Here is a 9,864-nt window from a genome sequence, read left to right as displayed (position 1 = left end):
TTATACACAGTCAGTCGCTGTTAAAATGATGTTTAATAAGGCAACATTAAATATAACTTTTACATTCTCTCACACACACTTATTTACGATTATATTGATTACAGATAAAAAGCTTTCTATTCAAAATACACCATTACTGTCCCTTTTTATTTTTATTTTATTAAAATAATAAGAAGGAAGCTTCAGGAAGTCGCCGAGATCTCCAGGAAAATCCTCAGCGGAAGACGGAGCATGGTGGATATAAAGGTCATGGAGTGTTGCGAAATAATCAATTAGCGAATTTTGTGGCCGAGGTTCCCTAAGGGACAAACTGAAACCATCTGACTGGAGCTTCTGAAGCCAAGAAAAGTGGATTTTCTGTACGGACGGCCGTAAATCGGTTTTGGTAAAATGTTGCGTGTATTCTCTCGTGGACATGTTTGACCGTCATCCAACATGGCAGGAGGGAGGGTTTACAAAATGGGGGGGTGGGGGGGTTTATACAGGGGACAAATCACATGTCTTGGGTTTGGGGCTTGGAGGATGCTAATTGCCTGGAGGTCATCATAGGGGTGACCGAGTTGGGGGTAAAAGAAGAAGGCTTTCTTCTTTAGGTCTGTTTCTTGTGGATTCCAGTGGAGGTCAGCTGTAGCAGATGGAGCTCAGGTTACAGTAAAGTAAAAGGTGAAGAACTTGCACTCAAATGTGGAGATCTAGATGATCCTGTAGGTTGTGTGTTGTTTGAGAGGTAGGTCTATCCCATGGAGTTGGAAAGCTTATTGTTTAAAAATGCATCGTCTTCGTTGAGATTCTAACAGTTAACGACAAGGACTGTTCTGGATAACTGCTACCTGGAGTTGCAGATGGAGGTGGAGAATTGCCATATGTAATTGGAGATCGAGCAGTTGGAGCTGGAGATTTGGCAGTTGGAGATAGAGGTTTGGCAATTGGAGGTGGAAATTTGGTAGTTGGACATGGAGGATTGGCAGTTGGAGGTGGAAATTTGGTAGTTGAAGATGGAGATTTGGCAGTTGGAGATGGAGGATTGGCAGTTGGAGGTGGAAATTTGGTAGTTGAAGATGGAGATTTGGCAGTTGGAGATGGAGGATTGGCAGTTGGAGGTGGAAATTTGGTAGTTGAAGATGGAGATTTGGCAGTTGGAGATGGAGATTTGGCAGTTAGAGGTGTAGCTGGAGATCTAGCAGATATAAACGTGACTGTAGCAGTTAAGAGCATGTCTGGAGTTGAGCATGCTCTTAGGAGGTAGCAGTGCTGCGACAGCGAGACACCGGTGCTCTCGTACCTGTAGATGGAGAGACGTAAGTGATAAAAAGAGAATTGGTAGACTGAGGTCTGGGAGTAGAGAATTCAACCAAAGAATTTTAACATCAGGTAGCGTTTTGTGTCACAGAAAAACAAATCTATAAGTAATCTGTGGTACATGCACACACCTTTTACACAGTTTTTCTCAGTCGCTTTGGAGCTTTCCTCAGATCAGAAATGAAATTCTCAAAACTACTTGTTCAACCTCCAGGTCATTCAGTCACTTGTGCTCATCATAAGAACATTTCTCTTTGCTTTGATCAAATTTCGAACGCTTTTGTACACCATTTAATCGATTGTGTACGAGTGTCTGTTGTTTTCTACATTATCAGTTGTTTATTTACGTGTTGATCAAAATATATTCTACTGGTTTCACCTGAATAGTTTTAACCTCCAAAACATCTCAGCATCAGTTCATTGTATACGTCATTGAATGCAAAATAAAAACTTTTTTATTGTAAATGTGTTGAATAGATGAATTGTACAGATCTTATATGTTACTAATGAAGGCGAGTGAACGACATCAGATCAACCAATAATCAACCGGTTCTCTAAAACAGGTCAAAGGTGAATCTCGTTAACCTTCAATTGGAGAGTGAATACAGACGGAGAAACACATAATTACACATTTTGAAAATAGATGAACAACTAAGAAACGAGGAAACAAGGACAATACAGTAAAAGTGTGTATCCTCTCCGGTCTCTTGCAATTAATATAAATAAAATATGCAACAAATAAATGAATTTGTGCTGCTGAAATTCAGATACCAAACAGAAGAAATTCAGCCTCGTGCAAATTTTAGTCGCTGTGATCCAACCCGTAGATTATATCAAGAAATCCTGAAACTGTGCAGCATCACACTGACAACACGACTAAACATTTTGACGATCTTGTTTGTAAACATTGACAAAAGATCTTGTGATTCTGATGGGAATGAGATGTTCACTGACACAAAGACTTGAGATGAACTGAGGATTCGGAGAAAAGAACAGACTTTTGCAAGAAATCCATTGTGTTGTGCTGTTTGTGTTGTGCTGTTTGTGTTGTGCTGTTTGTGCACATTGTTTTGAGAAATGCACTGGTTTGCAAATATTAAGGATGATTGGAGAAACGCGCCAAAGCAGCTGAGAAAAACTGTGATATACTCTAAGTTTTCAATAAGACTAAAATATTGGCACCCCCATATCATATTGTGGGTTTTCAGTGCCGGTGTTTTGTATATGTGAACTAAAGAATGGTGTTTTTGCAGATGCTATGAAAATAACAGCATTTCTGCGTACAGGTTTCTGTCACAAGCTCCGCCTACCTGTTTCCTGATTCAGATTGAATCAAATTTGGATTATTTTACATATAATATTACATATAAATAAACATTTTTATTTGATTTCATTTCGTGTATGTGTGTGTGTTGTGTGTGTGTGTGTGTGTGTGTGTGTGTGTGTGTGTGTGTGTGTGTGTGTGTGTGTTTAGCTATGCCTTTTGTTAAATTTTAAAAAATAATGGTAATTTTAAATTCAGAATCCGATAAAAGTGGTTGTGTCCCATTTCTGGTATTGTGCATCATTTTAGTGTGTGTGTGTGTGTGTGTGTGTGTGTGAGAAAGAAATCACCTCTAGGCCCAAAATCTCTCAAGTAGCAGTTAGTGCAGTATGGCTTGTCATCATGCTGGAACACACACACACACACACACACACACACACACACACACACACACACACACACACACACACGACTATGAGGTAAAAGCCTGTGTAGCAGCCATTTCTTAGGCACAAGCTCACACAAACCACATTAGATAAATTAATCAGATAAATAAGATAAAAAAATGTGTTAAAATTCGATCTGTCCCTGACTGCATGCCATGTCTGCTTCAGAAGATTGAGGACACCTGAGCGTAAGATTGGTACGTGCATCTTTTTGAACATCCCATACCCTGTTATAATAAGCTCCACTCTTCTGGCAAGATGTTCCTTTAGAATTTGTGGAGATTTGTGTGAGATTCATTCAGCCCTAAATGTGTTAGTAAAGTCAGGTACACCCCAAAGGTGTTGAGGGCACTACAGAAGGAGATCTTCCACATCTACTAACCCATTTAAAGCATATCTTCATGGAGCTGGAACATGGTTTTGGGTCTCCTAGTTAAAGTGAAGAGAAAATTTAATGGTAAAGCATCCAAATACATCCTATACAAGTGTGTGCCTTCAGGTTTGTGGGAACAGTTTGGGGAAGAACCACATATGGGTGGAAAAGTCAGGAGTCCCAATACTTTTGTCCATAGAGTGTATTTATAGAAAATATTCTGGGCTTCATACTTTGGGCTTCATGGAGAACTTGTCTGAGTAAGACACCAAACATTGCAAAGCTATTAGATTTTTTTTGATGACGCATTGAAGTGGAAACTCAGTGGCTGATACTCCACATCTTGGTTACTGATCAGAAGGTTGCGAGCTCAAGCCCCAGTATTGCCAAGCTGCCACTCTTGGGCCCTTAAACAAGGCCCTTAACCCTTTGTGCTCCAGGGGTGCTAACTTACTTCCTAAGTGTGTGTGTGTGTGTGTGTGTGTGTGTGTGTGTGTGTGTGTGTGTGTGTGTGTGTCAGTACCTCTGCATGTTGTCCAGCAGTTAGCTGCCTTTTGCACTTGTGGCATTTTAGACACAGGGGGTGATAGTCCCGGCCTAGCGACCTCTTCTTCTCACCTGAAGAAGTTACAGTTCAAGAACTCAAAGTGATGTTCAAGTCACTTACATGAAGTCAAGTCAAGAAGCTTTTACTGATGTAGCTCATCTATTACTATGGCCAAGTCAACCCTACTAGGAAGGATGGAGGAAACCGCAGAACCTGGAGGAAACCCATGAGACAGTAACCTGAGCTCGGGTTTAAACCCCAGACCTCATCAGCACTAATGGATCTAAGTGTCTACTAGAGATAAACTCGGTTGCAGTTTGGACTTTGGAGAGGTTTCTCATACGGAAAAGATCAAGGGGTTCTATAAACCTCTATATACAGCTCTAGGTTATTGATTAAAAGGTTGTGGGTTTAAGCCCAAGCACTTCCAAGTTGCCACTGTTGGGGCCTGAAGTAACCCTATCTGCTTTAGGGGAACCATGCTAGGTGACAAATAAACGCTTCTTCTTTAATTGACCTTTGGATCAGAGGGATTTGGATGGTTAATAATTAAGGTCTAAAGCAGGGCCGTTTCTACCACCCTACCAACCTTCCATAAAAAATATAAACATATACTGTGTATTAAACTCCAGAAAAAAAAAACCAGGTAAATAATTGAAAACAGCGGTGGGTCAGAAAGCGCTCACTGGCGCCCCCCCTCTTTCTTAAGCAGCTTGCGCTCTAAGCGACCGCCTAGTTTGCCTACGCCCAGAAACGGTGTTGGTCTGAATTTTTGAAATCTGAATTTCGGTCAAGAGGAAAACTTTTGTATTTTGTTTTTCTACCTATAAGCCTTTTCTAGGGAAAACTTTTCAAGGTTGTATGTATGGTATAACTGTACAACAGAGAGTTTCTGAATGGATAATGGGTCTATTTGAGATCCTTTTATAAAGAGAACGCTCCTGTTGTTTGGGGAACCCCTGGAAGGTTCTAGGTAGAACTGTATAACTAAGAATCTTTAAATAATTGATGAAAAACATAAAAGGGAAAGCCTTTATTAAAGGATTCCCCCTCTCACAAACAAAATAATTCTTAATTATAAAATAAATAATTATTGTTTATTTAAATCTGTCCAACGATCCCTTCATCTCCAATCAGTTTCATGTCAGAATTTGGCTTGTCGTCCTGGCCTGCTTTTCGTTTTCACGCAGAACCGATATGTCCTGTGCTGCCTGCTGTCTTCGCTCTAACACAGATTACAGGATCAGGCCAGAAAGCGAAGTCCCGGTCGTCTCTGGCTCTGTGTCCTGGCTGTGTTGTTTTGTTTTTTTTTCTTCTTCAGAACTTTCTAGTAGAACTAGGCTTCGGAGAGCATCCTTTCTTCAAGCAGCCATGGCTTTTAGTCCTGCAGCTGCCAGTTTAAACAATCTCTGCCAATCTCTCTTTTTCTCTTTCTTTCTTTCTTTCTTTCATTCTGTCTGTCTTTTGCTATCTCAAGCCAAATCCACTTCCTGCCACAAACTCGAAACCTCCAGCTAGCTCACTTCCTGTGGAGGCTGACTCATGGAGAGTTAGTTTAAGAAAATGGTTAGGTACTCTCTATTTCTAACATCCATTTATTAAAAAAAAAAAGCCTTTTGTGCAGCGTTTTGAACGAATCGCAATGTGGAAAGTTTCAGAACATTCCTCTATGAAGTCATTTGGAAGCTGTCAGAAAACCTCGGCCACCCGAACGAGTTTATATTTGAAGCAAGGCTTCAAAGCAGTAAGGGCTTTTGGCGCAGCAGATCCATCACATGCTTAAAAATGGAAGGTTAAACAAGAGCTAGCATAAGGCCAAGCTCCGTGCTAAAGCCTTGGATCGATCTCAAGCTGTTGCTAAGGCAAGTCACGGTTTTGTCCTGCATCCAGCGTATGTACTCTGTTCTTGTCTATAGAGCAAACCGTGGGACACGGTCTTTCTGTATACGAGTATAGAGTATTACAGGAGATCCTGGTTCTGTCTGCTGACCTTTAACCTAAAGGTTTGAGCATGAAAGAACACTATACACCAAATAAAAGCGCCTACAGTTTAGAAGCGAACAAATAAACCTGTCACACGCAAGAAAAAAAGAGGAAAAGAAAACCAGGAAGTAAAAGAAGTGACAAAAAACAAATACAGGACAAAGCGAAACAGACTCACCGAAGTAGACGGGTTTTCCGCAGATGGGGCAGTAGCTCACCATGGCCGTTAACGGAGGGTGACACACCGGAACCGAGCTGCAGGAAACGTGCTAACGTTGTGAGACGCGAGAAAGGATGTGGCGTGAGGTTCTAGCTGACAGGAAGCAAAAAACATTTTTTAAACGTAAACAGTGCAGAGCGATGGAGCGCTGGGCGTGATTACACGTGAGGACGTCACGTAACACCTGCAGTTAGAAATCAGAGAGGGTGTTGAGGGATGGTGCGAACTCAGCCGGAGATTTTCTCGATTCTGCCGAGTCAGGGGTGCGGCGCTCGGTGTGAAGCTGCTACGAGCTTTTCTGCGGTAATCGAGGTTTTGATTTGAGACTTCTGGAAGCTGTATGTTTAGGATGAAACATCTTGCTCTGCGTCCTTGGTCTAACGATGTGATCCTCATTATACCGTACATCAGAATCAGAATCGGAGCTTTATGGCCACGTATGTTTGCACGTGCAAGGAATTTGTTTTGGCGACAGAAGCTTCCAGTTGCACAAAATGATTAATGACAATAAAGGGGGAAAAAAGAAGAAGAAAAAAATTCCCATTGCACATTTTTATAAAGAAAAATAAATAAAGAGTAAAAAGTTTAAGGCATTGGACTTTAGATCCGAAGGTCGTGAGTTCAAATCCCAACTACACCAAGCTGCCATTCCTGGGCCCCTGAGCAAGGCCCCCAACCCCATACCTGCTCAGTTATATCATTGAGATAAATATAAGTGGCATGTAAATGAATGATGGAGGAAGAAGGAACTGAGATGACATCAGGTCATATTTCATAACCCCCATGCACCCACCCCCCCATCTTTTTTCTCTCCCCATCCTTTCTTCTCACTCGTTCTATGTCTGTTCATCCCTCCTCGCTCTCTTTTTCTCACAGATAACACAGATCTAGTGTGGGAGAGTGGGACAGGAAACTCAAAACTATTACCACACACACACACACACACACACACACACACTCTATGATGTCATGACATCACCAGACAGAGAGAAGGTCTTTGTGAAACCTCTTCTCCGAAATTGTGTGTGTGTGTGTGTGTGTGTGTGTGTGTGTGTGTGTGTGTGTGTGTGTGTGTGTGTGTGTCCTCCTCCTTAAAGGTGCAGTCTGCCATTTTTAGAAGTGCAAAGCTCATCTAGACATGTAAAAATCACATTACTTCAAAAAACTTAGCCAAAGCATTAGTCCTGATATGATTTCGTAAAAAACACAAACTCTCATTAAATAATATTTTTCTGAGTTTTATGAAGATCCCATTCCACCTTCAGTGTCCATTTGCTCTAGTAATAACCTCCACTCTTCTGGGAAGATGTTCCACTAGGTTTTGGGGAGATTCATTCATGGTAGTAAAGTCAGGTACTGATGAAGGTGAGGTGATGTGAGGTGATGTCTTCTCCAACACATGTAAAGCAGATCTTCATGGCGCTGGCTTTGTGCACAGGGGTATCGTCATGCTGGATCAGGTTCGGGTCTCCTAGTTCAAGTGAAGGGAAAATTTCATGCTACAGCATCCAAAGACGTCCTACAGAATTGTGTGCCTTCAACTTTGTGGTAACAGTTTGGGAAAGAGCCACATCTGTCTGGGGAAAGATCAGGTTTTCCGAAACGTTTGTTCTCGCAGTGTTTGTGATTCGGAGCAGCAGAATTCCAGCTGTATATAAAATTAGCACAGAAAATTAGGTGTTATCTTGGAAACACTAAATGACAGCTTTAACTTGTCAGTCCTTGGGAAGTGACCCTGGTCCAAGATGATAATCCACAGGAATCTCATACAGCGTGAATGAATGTCACTACTAAGGCAAGAAACATGATGAACACAATTCAACATGTCTCCTTTCACTGTAGCCACAACTGTCCTACATAGTATGCATACATCATCAATTTTTACCTCAGAAAATGACCCCCATTTTCGTGCATTTCTTCTGTGCATTATGTTTCCCTGAGGATTTCAAATGAAGGCAAATTATTAGTTTTTGTGCAAATTCTACACAAAAGTTCAAAAAGCTTAACAACTGCTTTGGTGATGTTTCCTCACGATGTACAGATTTCCTCGAAAAATCCGTCTTGTAAATGTCCTTGTAAGTGTATTTGCGACAAAATACATTTCTCCTCCTCTCTTAGTCATCGTGGAATGAAAAACAGCTATTAAATCCATAATATATTAGGGTTTGTGCAGTTTGCAAAAGATTCTGTTTGCGAGTTCTGACTAGTGACACCCTCTAACCATCCAATCACAGAACGTGACATGATCGGACGCCTTCTAGAGGGCCTCAGTGTAGCCAAATCGCAATCTGATTGATTAAAGCAACAGCTTCATGCAACATACAGTTTGGGCTATAAAAAAGCTCTTAGATGCTGATTGTGCTTCGACCCCGGCAACATGTGATGTGACGCTGAAATCTGATTGGATCTGATTGGATCTGAACGTATATAGATACATGGGTGCTATGAAATGGAGAAAAATTTTATACATATTCATACTAAAAAATATATAAAAACGTAAGTCAGTGTTTCTGATTAGTTTAGGTCAGCAGAGAAGACCTTGCTCAGCTTGATGGCACATCACTGGAGATCTTTCACCATCTTTAAACGATTGACGCAGACATTTTCTATTCCTTGATTCGGTCAAGTTTTCTGGATTTGGAGAAAAAGTCTGTGAGCATTTTTCCCAGATCCTCAGCTGACCTTTAACGCTTTTAAAAAAAAAAACTTATGCCAAAATCGATATTTATCTGTAATTTTTGCCAAAATCGAGAAAAGCGACATTTTTGTTAACTAAAAGTTAACTTAAGCGCCCCCTAGGGACCAGATTACAATCTGTACATATGAATAATTATAATAAATATACAATAAAGTAAAAAAGCGATATATTTTTTTTATATCTTTCAGGTTACCATTACGTTTGATTTATGTCTATCTCTAGAGTGTGTGTGTGTGTGTGTGTGTGTGTGTGTGTGTGTGTGTGTGTGTGTGTGTGTGTTCACTATGTTATGCAACATGTGTCATGCTTGTGCCACTGACACCTTTGGTGTGTATATATTAGATCTGTCCAAGGATGTGTGTGTGTGTGTGTGTGTGTGTGTGTGTGTGTGTGTTCTGTTACAATGTTTGTGAAGCTGAGAAGGCTTTGGCACGTCACCACTGCGAAACTGGAACCGTCTCGCTAGCAGGCTAATACCATAGGCTGTGTCTCAAATCTCATACTATAACCCTGTACAATTCAATAGACACATTTCTTGCTTTACAACTTCCTGTTTCTTAAAGAAAACATAAAAACTGATTTAAAAATTATTTCAAACTAGGCTTGGGTTAAATTCGGTCGCAGGGTTCGTCTGCCAACTTCATAACTGATAACATGCTGATCGCTAAGCCACAATGAAACCGTTGCTACTGTTCTTTCTGTTGGAAAAAAAAAACACTAGAAAAAAGGCTTATTGCACCTTTAATGCATGAAAGTGTGCGTTTATTGGATTTTCTAAGGCTGTGGTAGTGATTATGGAGCAGTGATGTGGAGTGTGGCCTTAATCAAAAGCAGGCCTGTGTGTACAGTGTGGGGTGGTGTTTATTCTTTAGAATCACACCTGGCATGAGAAAAAAGAGAAAAAGAAAAAAAGGGAGAAAGAAAAAGGGAAATTGAGGAAGACTGTGTATGTTTTTGCATTCTTGGCATAGCACTTTTTTTGAACAAAGGGTCCAATGCCAAGTCGTTCAGATTTGGCTTGGCTGGAGTACACA

At 40.8% G+C, this 9,864-nt stretch overlaps 1 protein-coding gene across 1 annotated transcript; it reads right to left on the bottom strand.

The window, feature by feature from the left end:
• Positions 1 to 14: 14 nt before the first annotated feature.
• LOC310721392 (cysteine-rich protein 1) lies at positions 15 to 6,548 on the bottom strand. Its single transcript, XM_083533059.1, has 4 exons — positions 6,091 to 6,548; positions 3,906 to 4,000; positions 2,914 to 2,968; positions 15 to 1,282 (listed from the first exon to the last, which is right to left on the bottom strand). Exons 1-4 carry the CDS (start codon positions 6,131 to 6,133, stop codon positions 1,236 to 1,238), a joined length of 240 nt encoding a protein of 79 aa, XP_083389185.1. The 5' UTR covers positions 6,134 to 6,548; the 3' UTR covers positions 15 to 1,235.
• Positions 6,549 to 9,864: the final 3,316 nt, after the last annotated feature.

This window comes from Silurus aristotelis (assembly GCF_946808225.1).
Source record: "Silurus aristotelis genome assembly, chromosome: 27".
NCBI lineage: Eukaryota > Metazoa > Chordata > Actinopteri > Siluriformes > Siluridae > Silurus > Silurus aristotelis.
Note: the sequence above shows the minus strand (reverse complement) of the source record. Positions and strands in the feature narration are given on the sequence as shown.

Coding starts and splice junctions, on each gene's coding strand:
- LOC310721392 (XM_083533059.1), bottom strand. CDS start 6,133: ATGGTGAGCTACTGCCCCATCTGCGGAAAACCCGTCTACTTCG. Junction 4,001..6,090: donor CGGAAAACCCGTCTACTTCG/GTGAGTCTGTTT, acceptor TAACTTCTTCAG/GTGAGAAGAAGAGGTCGCTA. Junction 2,969..3,905: donor CTGCTGGACAACATGCAGAG/GTACTGACACAC, acceptor TGTGTGTTCCAG/CATGATGACAAGCCATACTG.